Here is a 19824-nt window from a genome sequence, read left to right as displayed (position 1 = left end):
TACATGTCGCTGGGCTGGGCTGGGCTAGCTCCTTGCTTTCTTCCCCATTTCCCTGCATTGTCAGCAGAGGAGGAGAGGAAGAAAGAGGCATTGTCTCTGAAGAGCCATAATTTTGCCCTGCTTGTGTCTTTGAACTCTGGCAGGAGGAGATGAACTGGGAAGGGAAGTTAGCACAGCAATTCCCTTTTTAATAAGCTTGTTCCACATGTTCAGTTCCATGAGGGGTCACCTTTGTGATCTAAGGGGGCACTAACCTTCAGGTGCACTCAACCCTTGAATACAGAGCCACAGGGGCAATAGCCTCCAAAATCCATCTGCTCCTGTACCTTTCTGTCATCACATGAATGAAAGTTCCACTGGTAGCACCTGCGACAGCAAACTGTCAGTACGTGGGTGGATTTACTCAATGAGTGACTTCGGTAAGATGGTTGTTCTGGACTTGTGTGGGTTCTTTGTCCCCCCATCACTGCAGGCAGAAAAAGAAAGCTCTGTTGTGATGCGATGTTCAGAGTCTGCACTGCACTTGACCCCTAAGAGGAATACATGTGTGTATCGAAGTAATGCAGCATCTGCCATCTGCAGTTCTGGTACCAACTTGATCCCTGGGCAGCAGCTTCGTGCCAGTTGGGAGGAAGAGGGAAGAGAGAAGCAAAACCTGTTATTCTATCAACAAGCCAACACAGTGAGTGTTTGACTGCCAACAATCTCACAGCCTCTGTTTGTTGTATGCCCATAGCATTAAAACTTCCCCAACTACGATACAGGAGTACCCTGTTTTAGAACTGAGCTTGCATATCATGAATGTAAAGGCTTTGCAGAGTACTCTGACACTTAGAATTACAGGGGAAGCATGTGTGTGAGTTCTGTTGTTAAAACTGGGTCATTACAAGATAACGTTACAATGCTTTACTTCTCTTACCTCACTTTTACCTTTTGTACATCTCACTCATGACACTTACCTGTTCTTGAGGTGGAAGACAATATGTTTTTTTTTTTCTTACTCCAGTCTCTCCTTTTATGGGCTGGATGTCCTTGTGTGTTTACATTCAATGCTTTGTGGTGGTAAAGTACAAAGCTATTATATAGGGAACTTTTTTTGGATTCTTGATATTGCTGAGGTTCCATTTAGTCATAATTTCAGTATTAAAACTAACAACAAATATCCCTATTAAGAATGCTGCACTTAAATTTGATCCATCGTTAGTTTAGTGGAGATGCAAGCATTCCTTTTGTGAAAAACTTCCAAAGAAGTGAAGTAAAGCCTCCATAGAATAAAGGTTCTTCCCCACTGGTGTGTTTCATTGGGTCGAAGGCACTAGATGGAGTCATCTCCCCACTGACATTCTGCATATCCAGGAACAAAGGTGTGAGATAACTAAAGCCTTGTGAAATGTGTGAGGTGGGAGCTAGCTGCCTTTTTTTTATAGTTATTAACTGTGCTTATGATTTATCTTGTCAGTTTAAAAAATTACTCGCTATCATCCCATATGGCTGTGCTTGAGTTTAACAATTCAGTTCCCAATCCAAATTCAGTGAAGTTTAGAGGTATCTGGGGCTTTGGTTCAGTGCGCTCTCTAATTATGGTATCGTTCTGTATCATAAGCCTCTAGACCTGCTTATATTAGAACAAGAATTAAAAAAAGCGACAGAATCCTCTGGCACCTTTATAGACTAACAGGCGTATTGGAGCATAAGCTTTCGTGGGTGAAGTGGGTATTCACCCACAAAAGCTTATGCTCCAATACATCTGTTGTCTATAAGGTACCACAGGACTCTGTTGCTTTTTACAGATCCAGACTAACACGGCTACCCCTCTGATACAAGAATAAAAAAAGAAACCACCTCTCTGGGTTAGTGTTGCTCAGTGTCTATGTCAGTATATACATGAGCCCACAGGACATCCAGAACTGGATCAGCTGGATCAAGGCGGACATCCAGCTTCTGGTACTGGCTTCTAACGGATATTTTAGAAGGTGAGGGGGTAAATCCCTCCTCCCTCTCATGCACAGGTTACTTGTGGTAAGAGGATTGAGGCTAAATTGACCATAGCACAGGTTTTTCTCTGAGCTAGTCACGTAGCACCTGTGATTGGGTAGCAGGAATGGGATCTAGAATGTCTCCTGTCTAGCCCCAAAGTCCAAATCTAAAACAGGTCAGTAGGAACCAAGTCAGGCTGTGACAGCTGTGAGGCACGTGAAACAAAACTGTTGGTGATCACATACTAATGGGCTACATCCCTGGAAATTGTAACAGACTAGTCAAGGAGTGAATTGGCCATCAATGAAATTCTTTTTCTTACCAAGAACTGTCCTATGGATTAGAGTTGCAGTATGCTTGCAAGGTACTGTAGCTGCCTGTCACGTACCTGTCAGTGGATTACCTCCAACAGTCAAGCAACTGATGCTGCATTGCACCCTCAGGCAAAGTGCCAAGATGACTTTGGCCACGTTGAGTGACGACTACTTTCAGATGTGATGTAATCTACGTTGTAATGAACCTTTTGGCCTTCTCCTCATTTGTAGCAGCAAGCTGTCACTAAACTGTCAACCTATTAGCACTTTGATCTATCTTTCTTACTGGCAGCTTAGCAAAACTATGCAACAGGTCCGTTGCCGGCTAGCATCCTGCAAAACAGTGCCCAAAGGAACAGGCCCACCTGAACTACCAGGAGGCATCTGGGGTGTCAGCCCAACCAGAAACGTAAGTAAGGGGCTGACTCAGCTCAGCCACTAGTAGAGTGATCATAAATTGCTCCTTGCACTGTGTGAAGATCCTGAGCCCTGTACAATCAGCCAACCACACAGTGCCGTGGATCTTTTCAATAAAGGGGAAAATAAAATGGGTTATTGCTGTCACTTAATAATTTATTATCCCATATGTTTAAATTCAATGGGGTTGAGAGACCCAAGGAGATGCCTTTACAGTACGGAGTAGTGTGCCTAGACTATCCAGTTACTTTTTCTTCCCCCCTTATTACTATTCATTCAAGTAAAACAAGCTTCACTGAAAACCACATGAAAGGGAACTTTCTGAAATAACCACCATTAAAGTACAGTCCTGTTCTGAATAATGATAGTAAAGATGGCTCCTCCTTGCCCATCAGCCTTGAATATACAGGGAGCAGATATGCCAATCCTCTTCACTTCTGTATGAGCAACCTCCTTTTGCCCTACAGAGCCAACAGTTGAGGGAGACTCCAGGTCACCTTCTTGTTTATCCAGTTCCAGGGCTAGCATTTCAAACACTATCACATAGCTGTCTTGAGAGAGGGGGGCGGGGCGGTTGGTTGTTTGTTTTTAAATCAGCATTCCTTCCAGATCAACACTTCCTTCAATACCCCTCCTTTTAGAATGTGGAGTTTGCTTCCCAAAATGACACTAGCCAAAGGCTCAGGCCAGGCCACATTTAGTCCGGCCCAAATGATAGGTAAAAGGCCTGATGTTATGTGACCTAGCAAGACCCCCCCACCCATGCCCCTAAACCCAGTGCTTTTTACCGTTAGAAAATTGCAAGTGAAGGTTGTCAGTTCCTAGCTGCCCAAAGGGACCCAGTTTGTTTTAGAAGGCTTTTAAAATAGACACTTAGAGCGGTGGTTTTCAAACTTGATTGCACCAAGACCCCCTTCTAACAACAAAAGTTATTACACGACCCCAGGAGGGGGGAGACCGAGCCCCTCCATCCCAGGCTGGGGGGCCAAAGCCAAAGCCCGACACTCACTGCCCCAGAGCCAAAGCCGAAGCCCAAGGGCGTCAGCCCCAGGCAGGGGGCCTGTAACTTGAGCCCCACCACCCAGAGCTGATGCTTTTGGGCTTTGTCTTGGGCCCTGGGTGATGGGGCTTGGGCCTTGGGCCCCAGCAAGTCTAAGCCAGCCCTGGCGACCTCATTAAAATGTGCTTGCGACCCACTTTGGCGTCCCAACCTACAGTTTGAGAACCGCTGATGGAGAGAGATGCTTCTGGGTTATTGAGGGAGTTCTCTTGACGTGTGCACTACTGGGCTTGTGGTGCTTAAGGAGTTTGCCTTTATGGTGGAAGAACTACAAAAATAGCTTAACTACTGCCTTATCATAGCCAAGCTGTTTATGAACATATTTCTCTGAAAGCCATGGTGCATGGCAGGGTGAAATGGTACAAATGTTTTATTGGCACTTTTTTGGGATGCTAGTGGCCTCAATGCTCGTAAGTAATGCAGTCATTACATACATAAACCAATAAAATTCTGTCTCATCTCTTGCAATTATGCATTTTTTATTGGTCTGGCCTGTTTCAAGAGTGTCTTTTTTCGTCCAGCATAGAAACAGCAAAGTAGAACAAATCCTGAGTCCATGATACCCTGGGTCTGTTTTTTATCTTCCTTCATTTTCACAGATTCCCTTTAAGATCTACTGGATCTTCAGATATCGAGAGGATCTGAATCAATATCTGGCCTGCTTCTCTGTGAACACCGTCTCTCTATCTTCCATGGCCTGATTAAATGTATTGAACACTTCCATGTTCAACAAAAGAATTACCCACAAATTCTTGTTCTAGGTTTTTTTTCAGCTTAAACTAGAATCTATTTTTGTTAGTGTGTTGCTGTGGATCCCATTGTAAGTGCCCACGTGCCTCATGAATGCGAGATTTATCTTTTGGCTAGTCATATCTGTCAGGGCTATGCTTGGACCCTGTTCCTCCTTGGGCCCTGGTATTGGGGCATCAAGCCATGACCCTCCAGTTCCCTCTTACTGCTGGAGGTAGCGAGAGAGAACTCGGTGAGTGTCCAACTCACTATTCTTTAACTTCAGCTAAGTTCGATATTCACTTTACTTGCTGAAGGAAACTAAAACAAACGAACTCAACCCATCTGGGCTAATTTCTGATGGACAGAATTTTGCTCCATTGTATCAAAAGGACCATGCCTTTTAGGGTGTCTCCCCACCTATTTGAGGCCACATCTAGCCCTTTAAAAATTCAGGCCATCTCATTGCAAAGACTCTTTCTAAGTGGATCACACAATATATTTCCACTTGTAGAAAGATAGCTGGTAGACCTCTCCTTCCAATGGTCAAGGCTCACTCTGTCAGGGCACAGGATTGTGCCAATATCTGAGATCTGCATGGCAACACTGTAGAGCAGGTCACTGACCTTTGTCAGATATTCTGTCCTTGACCTCAAGGCTAGATCAGGTACCAAGTTTTGGAGAGCAGTGCTTCAATTTTTATTTGAAACTTCTCATTCCCGGCATCTAATGAGGAAACTGCTTGCCAGACACCTGCTGTGGGATCCACACTGGCATTCTTAAAGAAGAGGGCTCAGTTACTTACCCTACAGTAAGTGGCTAGTTGAGGTGGGGGATAGCTCAGTGGTTTGAGCATTGGCCTGCTTAAACCCAGGGTTGTGAGTTCAATTCTTGAGGGGGCTACTTGGGGATTTAGTTGGGGACTGTTCCTGCTTTCAGCAGGGGGTTGGACTAGATGACCTTCTGAGGTCCCTTCCAACCCTATGAGATGTAATCTGTGTAGATCTACTCCCCATCCCTGCTTTTCAGAATTCTCCAAAGCCACAGACTTTGTATTGCAAGGAGCCAAGGGAGGTTTGTGGCTATCCCACCCTTATGCTATCAGATGGAAGCATCAGGAGGAACAGTGTGTGCACCACCTTGACACACACTGGTATTCACAAAACTCTGATCTCAGGTACATTTCCAGTGGGAGCCACACTTACTACAACATCTCAAAGATTGGTAGTTATTGTAGGGTGAATATCTTCTCTTCTGAGAGGTCCCAAGATTCTGCGCACCTTGATGTGACTCCAGAAACCTGCACATACAGCACCCTATATTTGCCAACAGTTACTTTGCAAATGCCACGAGTAGTTCCTGTTTGTACCACAAATATAGATGGCTCAGATGGCCTCTGTTCTAAATATTGAGAGAATCTGTAGCAGCAATTAGCAAGTGTTGTTTTGGTTGTTTTTTTTAATGTTTGCGTCTCCTGCAACTGCAAAATGACACGCACAGAAAACCACTTCCTTTATTCCCACCAGCTAGTCACTTTTGCATTGTTGACAAGATTGTCCACCAATTAAAATCTGCAGTGGTACTATTTCTTGCTCATTCCCCTCTACTGAAGTTCAAGCATATCCTCTTTACAACCTGCCTAGTCTTCACTGACCCAGAGAACAAATGTCCTCAGGTTGCTCTTTCACCCAAAGCTTACAGGGGTCTTATATTCATGAGCTGCTCCTGCATTGAAATAATGCAATTAAGTTTAAATCTAACATTTTGTTTCCCCAGAAACTAGTGTCCCGCAGGCCAACTCCAGTGCATGGAGAAGAGTGTGAGGAGTTTCCTCTGGCAGGACATCATGACCTTCCCGCTGAATTAAAAGACCAGGCAACAACCAAAAATAAGGCTGAGCAGGGTGATGACAACTTGTACTACAAACTAGAATTTGGAAAAGTAAGACATCTAAAATCCCAGACCTGATGTGACCAAGGCTAGGTCAGCCAGTCCTGGCGTCCCTAATTGTCCTAAGTAAAGGTGGTTTCTGGTCTTTAAGACTGCTGTTCCAGAACAGCTACTGCCTGAGCAGTGGTGATGCATTGCCAGTTGACCTCCTAACCTGAACTCTAGACTCCAGATACGAGTTCAGACTTCTACTTTGACCTCTCTGCTGAGCTTGATAGCAAAGAGTAGCATTTGTGGAGGTGACTTTTTTTTTTAACATACGTGTCTATTCATTCACTCAAGCCACTAAACAGCAAGTAGCTATTTAATTTTTTTTATCACTGCCATTTTGAGCTGGAGTTGAACCCATGATTACAGGTGAATATTCCATGTGAATCCAGGACAAGTACTTGTGACAGCATATTTAATGACTGGATTTTTTTTTTCCTGTTTACAAGCAGGCTGATATATTTATATAAGTATTTGTTTGAATCTGATACTTTAGGCAAACATTTCACCCAATGGGTTGCTTATAAATTGTTAACTCAAAAATGGGAGCGTTTACTGTTTGTGCCAAGAATGGCTATATTAGACATGGGATGTTCATATTTTTTTGATCCGTGGTTCGATTATAAATATTGAAGCAAGAGGGCTTGAGCAAGTTCTGTCTGCTTCAAATACTTGCCTAAGTATTTGTGGGACTTCCACATTCTGAAAATATTCTTGTAAATAAGTACTCACTGGTACAAATGTTTGTGAAACTAAAAAAAAATGTGTTGAATATAACTAAGAATAAGCGCGTGTAACTGAGCAATTTGCAAGTAGCTTTTTGCAGTATTTTCACAGCTTTCGTGTTATATCCCGTTACCAGCTACTAGAGGGCTCCAATCCCACTAAATTCCGTTTTTTGATCCTTAAACAATGGTTTTACAAAACAAATTGATGTATAAGTGTCCTTAACTTTGCATGAATGAACTGAAAAGTAATATTTCTGGCAGGACCCAAGTTCAGAGCTCATGTAAGAGTTAACCCAAAGTAAAACAGAAAGCTGCACTCCTATAGCAATGCTCTGAGGGGACAAGAGCAAACTCCAAGACAGACTTATCCATCCATAATAGGTGAGCACACAGAGAAATGCTTTGTCCTTAGTCAATCAGTGGTTGTGCAAACTTTAGACACCTTCATTAACACACAAAGGTCCACAAAAATACACATTCCCAAACCTGATTTTTGAGATAGCATGCTGAAGAATCTCTTCTTCACTAGCATTCTCTGTGCCACCAATTAGACATGTATAGCTGAACACATTGTATCTGTATATACAAACTTAAGCCTAAATCATGGAATTATTCTATTTGTATTGAAAGGGCTTCTGTGGCTAAAGCATCACACTTACAACTGGCTTCTCATAGATATGTCTCCGAGCCGTTGTGGGGGAAAAAGAACATAAGGAAGATGGGAGAATGGTCGTGATTTGGCCACTGTACGAGTGCAATGGCTTTACCTATTAAGATGTCTGCAAACTTCTTTAAGTCCTTGATCAAAAAATCCCCATCTTTCAGCGTGGAAGTATGACCCTGTGAACTGCATGAATAAAAGTTTGCAGGATTAGATCTTAAGTGTGAATAGGGAGTTAAAAAAGGGAAGTTAGTGCTAGTGACACTACAGGGTCAAATGTAGCATGTTTGGGGACCTTAAATATAACATCTGTACATCTCCATGTTTTAAGAAGTTTTGAATTTCTCATAATTTTTCACCAGGACATTTGGAATTAAGGTAGTTAATTTGTCAGTTTGGGCTAACTGCGATGCTCTTGTAATGATTTTTGTCCTTATAATAAGTATAGAATCTCATTCTTAACTGCATCTTGAACAAATTTCTGTCTGGGAATATCTAATAAAATAAGTCACATACATGTGTGAAAAACAGTAGGAATCGTATACTGTGCAAAAACATCCACTGATTTTCACATTAATTACATAAGAACATAAGAGTGGCCATACCAGGTCAGACCTATGGTCCATGTACTCCTGTATCCTGTCTTCTGACAGTTGTTGGTGCCAATTGCTTCAGAGGAAATTAATACAACAGAGCGATTTGCTGAGTGATCCATCCACTGTTGTCCAGTCCCAGCTTATGGCAGTCAGATGTTTTGGAGGAACCAGAGCATGGGATTGTGTTCCTGACCATCTTGGCTAACGTCCATTGATGGACCTGTCTTCCATTAATTTATTTAATTATTTTTTAATCCAGTTATGTTTCTGGCCTTCTCAATAACCTCTGGCAATGAGTTCCACAGGTTGACTGATTTATTTATTTATTTATTTATTTATTTTTTAAGATATATTGTGCACAGAGCTCTGTAAGGGTATTGCACAATTTCTGGGCTAAAGTGGGGCAACTTTAATTTCCAAAACCGATTATAGCTGTGAATAAAACTTCAGTTTGTTCCGAGCTGAGATTTTTATTTTATGTTTCTACCCAAAACAAACTTACATGGCAGTGTTATCAATGCCTGATTGTAGAAATGCAGATGTTTTCTCAACAATAACAGTATCACCAATGATCTTTCCTGTGTGCCATGCATAAAATTATCAGCAATGTCAATGTCCCATATTTTGTGTTTTGTATGAATGTTGTGCAGATCATGTGTAATTAGTCAAAAGACTAGTGTTACTGCTATAAACTTCAACAAAAATCTGACACTCTGGCTTATTGAAAGTGCTGAGGCCTATCGTGTCTTGATCCACTGCATATTTTTTTTCAGCTTTATAATGGATTAATGAAGGCATCAGACCCTGCTGGCCTGTCTTCAAGATTGAACACTGATTTCCAAGCTCCCCTTGTACTTTGGCCTGGGATAGACAAAGAAGAAACCAAGAAACAGGTATGTCAAATAGCATAAAGTCTTACTTGTATTTTCGGCATCTGTGTCTGAATTATAATAAGAGCAGGACACATTAGGAGACACTGCTGTTTACTGTGAAACACCAGAAACTGGCATAATATATCAAAGCTGGTGGCATAGCTGCCAATACTGTGTAATACGTATTAACGCCCTTAAGGCTGTTGATTGACTTCATACATGGAATCATTGGGGCAGTTGGAACCATAACGACGTAGTCTCAGTTGGTGCGATAATCCCTGCAGGATCCCACCATTTAACTTACCACGTACACTGCCACAAAAGACATACAAAACCACTGAAACCCTGCATTCCAAGAGGAGCAGAGTACATGCTCGTCCCATGAGGATTTCTGTTCTCTTGCCATTTGGCTTCTTTCTAGGCTCCCTTTTTAGTTGCGAGGAGGGGATTGATACTTGTCTGTTGTTGGACCTTAATAACCTGGACCTCAGTAGTGTATGGAATTGGCTCCTATGCAAGCTTTTCATTCCTTTACACACAGGGCTGGCCTTAACTGCAAGCAAAGCCTGTTACTTTTCCAGTTGTGTGTGTTGAAATCCGGACAAACTGCAAAGCATGTAGAGTACAGCGTTGCAAGCAAAGTATCCACCTGTAATGGGCAGAGGTTTCTGTGGCCTGCCAAACCCAGAGTTGCCTAATGTAGCACTGCCCTGGATTTCAGCAGCAAAATTTTTCCAGAACATCCATTATAACAAAATAATTTTAACTGTACCGTGCAACGAATCTATGACCACTGTCTTTATGAAGCACCTTCAGGGTGCTTGGTATTGTACAATACACTGGATGAGCCATGCTATCACGTAATATTTAGTAACTATTAAGTACAGACCATGTGATTGACACTGCACCAGAGACAACATGCTAGTCCATACCTTGCTCAGCTTACAGCCTAGAAGACATAGGAAGATGACAACCGCTGGGAGACCCAGAAGAGAGAATTATTTTAGTAGGTGCTTCTCCTCCCCACCCATTCCCTTTCACTGTCCACTTATATTAATGTAATATTTCCCTCTTTCACTTGTGAGCCTTGCCGTATTTTATACATAAGCTTCAAATGATAAACAGTTTGCTTTTATTCTTAAATTAACAACTTCTTACTAATTACTTCGCAACCACTGAACCCCTGAGGTCCAAAGAATCTTTCCTTCCTCGCTTCCAAATGGTCTCTACCCTCTGTATATCAACCCTTCTGACTTGTTCCTCCACCTATTCCTCTTAGCTTACTGCTTTCTCCCGCTCAGCCTCCCATTTCTTTTCTCTTTCACACCGTAAAGCTTGATTCCTCCATTGCAAGCCTACCAGTATCTTGCACACCATTATTTCTAACTTCATGATCACTCAAAAGTTCAGTCATCTCAACTCTTAGCAGAGGGCCTACCTGGGAGGAAAACCCTATATAAACTATGAAAATAGCAGTGCATCAAATGCAGCATGTGACTTAGAAACCAGGTCTTCTTTTAGGTACATAGAACAGTTCCCCACCAAGGAAGGATTTACTTGGGTTTCTATGCCATGTACAGTGTTTGATGTATGCTCAGCAGGCCTCTGTTCTGAGTCTATTTCTAGACTCTGTATGCATATAGGGTTCCTTTCCCATGTGAAAGATGAACTAGTTCAACCTGAAGTTATGGGCTTGGTGGAGGAATCACTGGGTGAAATTCTATGGCCTGTGTTATGCCAGAGATCAGACTAGATGATCTTGATCGTCCTATTTGCCCTTAAATCTTACGAATCTGCATGGAGATGTGAACTTAACTAGATGCTTTCTCCACTCTTAGTACATCCATGGGTTTTTTTCTTCCCTTTGAATTCTATGGGTGAGGCTGAAGCCTTGACAGCAAAGACTTTTCCTTATATAGCAACACATATGGGGCTTATCTCCCCTGTGAAACAGTGGATACTTAAGGCTCCAGCTGTTGCTGGAGTTGATGGCATGGCTTTTTCACATGCCCTGTGGCTGATCAGACAAAGGGCTAATCTTAAAACCATGTGGTCTCTTATTTTGAATAGAAAATGTGTAAGCATTGAAGGGGAAAAAATGTCCCTAGCACTCCTCTCTCTCTCTCTCTCTCCCCCCCCTTGGCTGGGTAATGTAAATCTTCCACACCCCTGGTTCTGGCTTCTCACTACAGGCCCTCCTTTATGCTGGATCTCCTTTCAGAGATTCTACAGCAGAAATCTTAGGGGTGGAGGAAGAACTATGAGTGCATGAGGTTGAGTAGATGAGTGTTGTCTTGGGAAATCCACTGTGGGTCCATCAGGAGCATAGAAGTTCTCAAACTGTGGCCCACTTGCTGGTGGTTGTCAATGAGCTGGCTGGTCACATGGTGCTGCCTCTACCTCACTGCAACTACAGAATAACACTGAAAGAAGGCAAAACTTAAAGATGATCGGGGAAAAAATGGGAAAGGCCGACACTTCAAAATTTCCTTTCATTTCCAGTCAGAATGAGAAGTCAAAGTTTACCATGGAACAAAAATTCTGAAATACTTCATAGAAACCCATCATTTCAGTAATGTCCAAACATTGAAAAACTTTTTAAAAAAATTAAACATATTACATTTAGAAGTTGAAACAAAACAAGAAAATTGGAACACAATCCTCCATTTCCATTCAAATAGGTTTTAAACTTTTCTGTCAGTTGGCACATTCACTGAAATCAAAGAGGTTTCACTGCAAACACCTTTTTCTGATGGGGAGGGGTGGGGAAACTCTTCCATTGGAAAAAAAATAAAATTTGGCCAGCTCCAGTAAAAATACCTTACAACACAAGCAATTGCTATAGCTGGCGTCCATGAGACGATATTGCTAATAAAATGTCACACAAAGTTTAAGAACGCTTGCAGTAGAAGATAGCTGGAGAGAAGAGGAGCAAGGTAACAGCTTTCTTCCTGCCTTTCATTCAGTTCTGGAACATGTTCAATGAAACACTTTAGTTCTCCCTTGAGGAGAAAGAAGAAACTCATACACAGGGAGCACAAGATGACTGACAAGATGTGTGTTTTCTATCATCTGAATGACCATCTGCAGCAGCTGGAGACAAGTAAACTCTGTGGTGGATTTCACAGGGTGTTGCTTATTGGGTTTTTATTCAGTGTGATATTTGGCGAGACTTCTTAGCTCAAAACTTAATCCTTCCTCCTTTAATTCTTGCAGTATAACTTGCACAGTGTGAGTTCTTGCAGTGCCACTTTCAGGTCCTGCTGTATATTGCACCAAGACACCTTCCTCTTAAGACTATGTCGTCTTTCCTGCAGCGTCAAAATCAGTACCTGAGATACAGACGTCTCTTCATGGATATCGAGAGAGAACAAGTAAAGGAACAGCAGAGGCAGAAAGAGCAGCAGAAGAAAATTGCAAAGTAGGTATCTACTGATAACTATGGATTTCTTTATAGATGTTGCCCTTGATGTACAGTCAACTGAAAGAAGGTTTTCGTAAATTTCAGATTTTAAGCCTGAAGGGACAATTGTGATAATCTAGTCTGACTTTCTCCATAATGCAGGCTACAGAATTTCAGAGTAACTTCTGCATCAAGGCCAATAACTTGTGGTTTTACTACCTGGAAGCTTTTTAAGACATCTGATCTTTAATGAAATCAAGATCAAGATTTAAATCTAGTCCTCTATAATCCTCTACTTGATAAGTTGTTCCAATGGTTATTTACTCTCACTGTTAAAAGTTTGCACTCTTTTTTTTTCCAGTTTGAATTTGTCTAGTTTAATTTCAAGTCACTGGAACTTGTGGTGAGTTTTGTCTGCTACATTAACGAGCTCTCTACTATCGGATATCTTCTCCCTGTGTGGATACTTACAGGGTGTAGCTGCTAGAGTATGTAAGCAGTGTCCTGGTTGGGCTACTGCAGCCCAAGCTGCCAGGGCTTTGCTACTGGTAGCTAGCTAGATGAAAGCTAGCTTGACTGTGCCCTCAAGAGCTTTGATTGCAATGTAGCTAGACCCATAGGCTTTGATCCATGTCAACTCTTAACATTCTGTTTGATCAACTAAATAGTTTCTGTAAAGACATGTTTTCCAAAACCTCAAATTAGTCTTGCAGTTATTCTCTGAACCCTCTTCAGTTTTTTTTCAATGCTCTATTAGAGGTATGGACACAGGAACGGGATACAATATGCGAGTGATGGTCTTGTAAGAGCTGTATGCATAGTCTCCCTACTCCTAGTGACTGTTCATATGATCTTTGGGTGTATTAGGTTTTTTGGTCACGGCATTGCACTGGGAGCTCCGGGGTCATGGTTAACACCCAGCTGACTATATGGCCTTCTCAGAGTTGCTGCTTTTCAGGTTACAGCCCCCATCCTCTGTGTGTGACCAACTTTCTTGAATTTAAGTTTATTACTTTCATTTATCTGTGTGTTTAACTCCTTGTTTAATCGTGCCCAGCTTTCCCAAGTAATCTAGGTTGCTCTGTGTAAGTGACCTTTTCCCCGTTATTATTTATTAGTTTTCCACAGATCTTAACTTTATCAAGAATACTTTTGTTCTAGGGCACTGATTAAAAATATTGTCTGGCCAAGAACCGATCCCTCTAGAAATGCCCCCATATATGAGGATCTTCCATTAACAATTATCTATTGAGATCTGTTAGCCAGTTTCTAATAACTTAATATGTTCCTCATTCGCTTTGTGCTTAAAGGAACTGGCATCTTAAGGTGTCATGCAGTATTAAGACAAATGCTGTACTGGAGTTTTAAGTGTGTTTCTATGCAAGTTACTCTTATCAACTGAACTTGTCGAACATCACTTTTTGTGTTTATTAGCTTAGAAGATGTATTTTCCATAAAACCATATTGATTGATATGAATTCTATTACTATCCTTTTAGTCCTCTGATCGAATTTTTTTTTTCCTTGCATCAGTTCCTTTCTTTTGCCTCAAATTCGTGTGTGGTTAACAGGAGAACTGCTGTAGTATGAGGGAAGCTTTATGTGCTTAATTCACTCAAGAGCTGCCATGTGCTGCAGCCCCTTTGTCATCAAACACATAGGAGATATCCTGTATATGTGGTATAATGATCTACGGGCTATCTATATCTATATCTAATCATCTAGTGAATTCTCCTGTCCGCATAATAAAACAATCTTTGTGAGTGGTGGTAGCTATGTTAGTGTTGGCATAGCACTATGTCAGCAGAATTTGTCACTCAGGAGGATGGTTTATCGCACCCCTACCTGACATGAGTTATGTTGACACAAACGGTAGTGTAGACATAACCTAAGAGTAGAAGAACCATATAGAAGTATTTGAAGAATATAAACCCAAGGCAGGGAGGAGGAATTGGTGTGGCACAGCTGAAGAGACTACAACTAAGGGGTGAAGCTGATCCAAGAAAGAGTTGGGTAAAAATCAGCAAAACTTTCCTGACTGTGTACAATCTGTTCATTGGGGAAAGTTGTCGCAGTAAGATAGCAAGTCACTTAAAACTGTACTGGACAACACAATTGGAGAGCTGCGTAGGGAACGCCCCTCTCTAACCATTGGGGTGGACTAGATAATGGTAACAGGTCTTATTCGTTTCTTAACTTTGACCCATTAAATGTGTAGGAAGGGCCTCTATAGCAAATGTAGCTGCATCACCTATTACCTGTTAGCTATTATCTGAGCTCTTCCATTTTTTTGTGCCTCGTCGGAAGGAATCCGCTCCTAATACACCATACGTGTGCATGGCATTTAACAGACGCTCCCAAATGATAGGGGCCCTGTCCAAGTAAGTGTCTTACAGTCTAAATCCGTACTCCTAAATTCATATGAATGTTTAACATGCTCTTATTAGCATCTTGATTTATTTTTGCATTGCATAAATTGTATTTTAATCTTCTGTTTTCAGTTCTTTTCAACTCAGTAACTGCAGAAGAAAGTTTTTCTTCAGGTATTAGGTCACTGTATCATGACACAAATACATCAAGAAGTGTCAGCTGACTTCTTGTGTCTCTAAGTGACACAAACTGCAGCCTGATTTAACTTTCAGATAATACACACTGGCTCTGATCTGTACACATGTGCATGTGAATATTATGCAGGTGAGTAGGCTCATTGACTGCAGAGACACTACTCGTGTGCTGAGAATGACTAATGCATTAGTGTTTGTGGGATTGGAGCCATTGTTTGCAGATGTGCAAGGGTGATGATCTCTGAGCTTTAACAGAGGAAATGCTACTTTAAATGACCTTTTCAACCAGGAATTAATGCACTTACTTTTTTATATACAGTTTAACCTGGCACTAATCTAAAGACTAAGTGTTGAATGAATTGAGAACCATGTTAAATAGTACACATGAAAGTTCTTAATAAAAACTTTTTTTTTTCCCTGCAACATGGAAATGAAGGACAGTTGATTTTTGACGTGAATAAAAATCCTTTCTCCATTCTTCAAAAGGAGGTGGGACTAGAAACTCTATGAACCTCAGGATTCTGTACCCTTCTGACATAGTATTTTTTTTTCTTTTCCTGTTCACTGACCCAGGATGGATTTGATTTAGATCACTGACTGAAATCATTGATTTTAATCAAGATTTAAATCAACAAGCCAGAAACCTTGATTTAAATCATGGTTGGTTTGTTTGTTTGTTTTTTTAAACATCTTGCATTTGTACTTTTTAGCAATTTTCCTAAAGAAAGAGTGATTCACATTGCTTTGAGCCAGTATGGCCATTCTTATGAACCAATGGGCCATCTGCCCCGGTATCCTGTCTTCTGACTGGTCAATGCCAGATGCTTCAGAGGGAATGAACAGAGCAGGGCACTTACCAAGTTATTATCAACTGTTATCCAGCCCCAGCATCTGGTAGTCAGAGGCTTAGGGACACCCAGAGCATGGGGTTGCATCCCTGACCATCTTGGCTATTTGCTGAGGTTAAGATTGTCACAGGTATTTTTAGTAAAAGTCAGGGACGGGTCATGGGTAATAAACAAAAATTAATGGAACCCTGCAATCTGTCCCTGATTTTTACTAAAAATATTCTGGGGGAGGCGGAGGCTAACAGTCAGAGTGCTGCTAGTGGCTGACCTCCAGCATCTGCTCCAGCTCAGCTGCTGCTCTTGCAAAAGGGACTGACCATCTCTGCTCCAGCCCCAGGAAGGATAAACTAACCCTGGGCACTGCTCCGGCAGCCCTGGGAGCTGCTGATCCAGCAGCCCTGGAAAAAGTCACAGAAATCCCAGAAAGTCACAGAATCTGTGACTTCCGTGAGAAGAATCATACCATTACCAATAGACACTAATGGACCTGTCCTCCATGAATTGATCTAATTATTTTTTTAACCTGATTATAGTTTTGGCCTTCGCAACATCCCCTGGCAACCAGTTCCATAATATCTTTTTTGAGATGGGGTGACCAGAACTGCATGCAATATTCTAGGTGCGGGAGTACCATGGATTTATATAGTGGCATTTATGATATTTGCCTAAAACTAACAGAATGATAGGAACTTTTTAGACTGCCACTGCAGGTTGAGTGAATGTTGTCAGAGAACTATCCCCAGTGACTCCAAGATCCTTTCTTTAGTATCAGCTAATTTAAACCCTATCATTTTATGTTTTTCCAATGTGCATTACTGTGCATTTTATCAATATTGAATTTCATCTGCTATTCTGTTGCTCAGTCATCCTGTTTTGTGAGATCTCTTTGTAACTCTTTGCAGTCTGCTTTGGATTTAACGATCTTGAGTAATTTTGTATTATCTGCAAACTTTGCCACCTCACTGTTTACCCCTTTTCCCAGATCACTTATGAGTACGTTGAACAGTATTGGTCCCAGTACAGATCCCTGGGGAATCCCTCTGTTTTACCTCTCTCCATTCTGAAAACTGACCATTTATTCCTACCCTTTTTGTTTCCTGTCTTTTAACCAGTTACTGATCCATGAGAGGATCTTCTCTATTATCCTATGACTGCTTAGTTTTCTTAAGAGCCTTTGGTGACGGACCTTGTCAAAGGTTTTCTGAAAGTTCATTATATCCACTGGATCCCCCTTGTCCACATGTTTGTTTGACCTTTTCAGAGAATTCTAACCATTAAAACATGTTGATTTTCAATTAAATATAGTCTTTACTCTAAATGTGGTGCTTCTTTATTCACCAGGAGGCTACGCGGTATTAATACATTTATTTAACCAATTATCTTACATTTTTTCAGGTTCTCAATTATTACTTTATTATGATGTTAGCAATGTATCGTTCACCATTTTCTTACTAGATTTTTTTTTTACTTGCAATTTGTCATGCTCTATTTGGAAATTCAAATTCAATTAAATACCAAAAAAGAGTGTTTTAATATTTGTGTTTTATTAGTTAAATAAAAATATCTCAGATTTGCTGGCTACATAAGAAAAAAATTAGACAGTTTATCAAAACGTTATGCATTTAAAACTAAGTATTATGTGTAGTTAGTGAATTGAACTGATTGCTTCTGGTCACCATTCTCCTTGAAGATTTTAGAGCTTATATCCTCTCACCTGTTTTTACTTATAGATTGGAAGAGGAAAACAAACTTTCCTGCATCTTTAACTCCCAGGTGGCTTCTTAAATGGGAATGAACTAGTCATTATTTGAAACTGAAATGAAAATATTCTCTCTGCATCTGCAGATGAGATTACCGCTGTCAAAAGCTGGTTTAGCACTCCTGCAAACTCTGGTTCTAGGTGCTTAGTCGTTGACTTCCACTAGTTCAGTAATCCAGGGTAGATTGGATTTAAATCATTAGTCAAGAATCATTTAATCATGAATTTCTCCATAAAAGTGCGTTCTTGTTGGTTGTAATAGCCTTACTATGTATTCTTCACAACTCGGAGACAGATGTAGATTTCACTTTTAGAAGGTATACACTATATATTTTTTAAGTGATTTATTTTTGGAAACTTTTCAAATGAGTTTTATAGCTATCTCAGAAAACGAATGATTGGTTATTTAATTTGCCAAAGGTAATTGAAGCAGATATTGATGAAGTCATTGGGAGGTGAACTATCTCCAGTTCAACACATTAATCATTAATATTTGGAGGATTTTCTCGCCAGGGTGTATTAGGAGGAGAACATCACCAGACAGACATTAAAATTTTTTGTTTTAACTAAAACAACAACGTTAAGTATTCTGGATTTATTTTCTTCAACAGCAAACACATAATAATATAACAAAACAAGCATATGAATTTGAATTTAGTAAAACATTCAAGTTTTTTTTTAAATCAAGTTTGTTTTTGTTTAAATTGTTAACTAAAACAACAACATTAAGTATTCTGGATTTATTTTCTTCAACAGCAAACATATAATAATATAACAAAACAAGCATGTGAATTTGAATTTAGTAAAACGTTCAAGTTTTTTTTTAAATCAAGTTTGTTTTTGTTTAAATTGTTAACTAAAATAGTTAAATATTTAGATAAACAAATTAAATCGACTATGTCAGCCAGGTCAACATGAGAAATTTAAAATATTTGGCTCCTGCAACTAACTGTTCATAATCTGGAAAAGAAAACAAGCTTTCCTGCTTTTTCAGGTCCCAAATGATTTCTCAATTGGGAATGAATTAGTCCAAAGGAAGAAAATATTATTTCTGGACCAGCAGAAGAAGCTACTGCTGTTAAAAGTGAGATTATCACTTCAACAGTCTCTGAATCCAAGTGCTTAAGTGACTTCCTCCAGTTCACTGGTGTGACTTTCTTTAAATCATCATCAGCAAACATACGTTTCACCCTTAGCTCTGAAGTTTTATTATAGTTGACGTTATGGAGAGATGATTGCTGGATGTCCATGTCATAGCCAACTCCTCTCCTTCAGCAGTTAAGGTTTGACCCTGGTACTGAGTATTGAGAAAATTTGCAAGAAAATGAGCTGGAGATAATGCTTGTCCCATTCATTTTTTTTTTTTTTTAATGCTTTAATTTAACTGCATATTTCTCTTTAAGATCTCAGTTCCTTCCAAATTTCAACAGCGTCAGCAATAAAACAGCTATTTCCCTGCATTTTGTTCAAGGCTACAGAAATAGGCTTCAGGGTACTCTGCATGTGTTTAGCATTTCTCTTAAGCCCAATGTTGAGAACTTTGGCTCTGACAGTGCCATCTATTTTTTCACAATTTTGTTCACCAACTATCATCAGATTAGGCCAGTTCTTGATATAGTGCTCAAAATAGTCCACTGCTGAGTTCCATCACTCGTCTTATGGGAGAGTTAGCTTGGTTCCTCCGACTTTTTTCAGAGTAGCTGATGCAAAGTGGTTGTTACGGAAGTATTTTGCAATATCAGCAACATTAGCCTTTATTTCTGGAATGCTGAAATCTTCGGCTAGGAGGTGCATCAAATAAGCACTGCAACTGTATGTTGTTAGCTTGGGAATCTCTTTACTCTCATCTACATTTCTTCTCATCTTGGATACATTCTCAGCATTGTCTGTGACCAAGCTGTTTACTAGACATTTGATTTTTTTTTTCAGTTTGTTATAGTTTTTATTGCTGCTACTTGT

The 19824-nt window shown here is 40.5% G+C and overlaps 1 protein-coding gene across 4 annotated transcripts in view; it reads left to right on the top strand.

Moving 5' to 3' along the window:
- CCDC15 (coiled-coil domain containing 15) overlaps positions 1-19824 on the top strand; it is a 35461-nt gene that overhangs the window by 6384 nt on the left and 9253 nt on the right. For all 4 annotated transcript variants that reach the window (XM_030538326.1, XM_030538328.1, XM_030538327.1 and 1 more), the window contains exons 4-8: positions 473-682; positions 2584-2700; positions 6274-6438; positions 9194-9313; positions 12610-12713. In XM_030538326.1, coding sequence (XP_030394186.1) covers positions 473-682; positions 2584-2700; positions 6274-6438; positions 9194-9313; positions 12610-12713 — 716 coding nt within the window. The remainder of the gene's footprint in view (positions 1-472; positions 683-2583; positions 2701-6273; positions 6439-9193; positions 9314-12609; positions 12714-19824) is intronic.

This window comes from Gopherus evgoodei, chromosome 19, assembly GCF_007399415.2.
Source record: "Gopherus evgoodei ecotype Sinaloan lineage chromosome 19, rGopEvg1_v1.p, whole genome shotgun sequence".
Taxonomy (NCBI): domain Eukaryota; kingdom Metazoa; phylum Chordata; order Testudines; family Testudinidae; genus Gopherus; species Gopherus evgoodei.
Note: the sequence above shows the minus strand (reverse complement) of the source record. Positions and strands in the feature narration are given on the sequence as shown.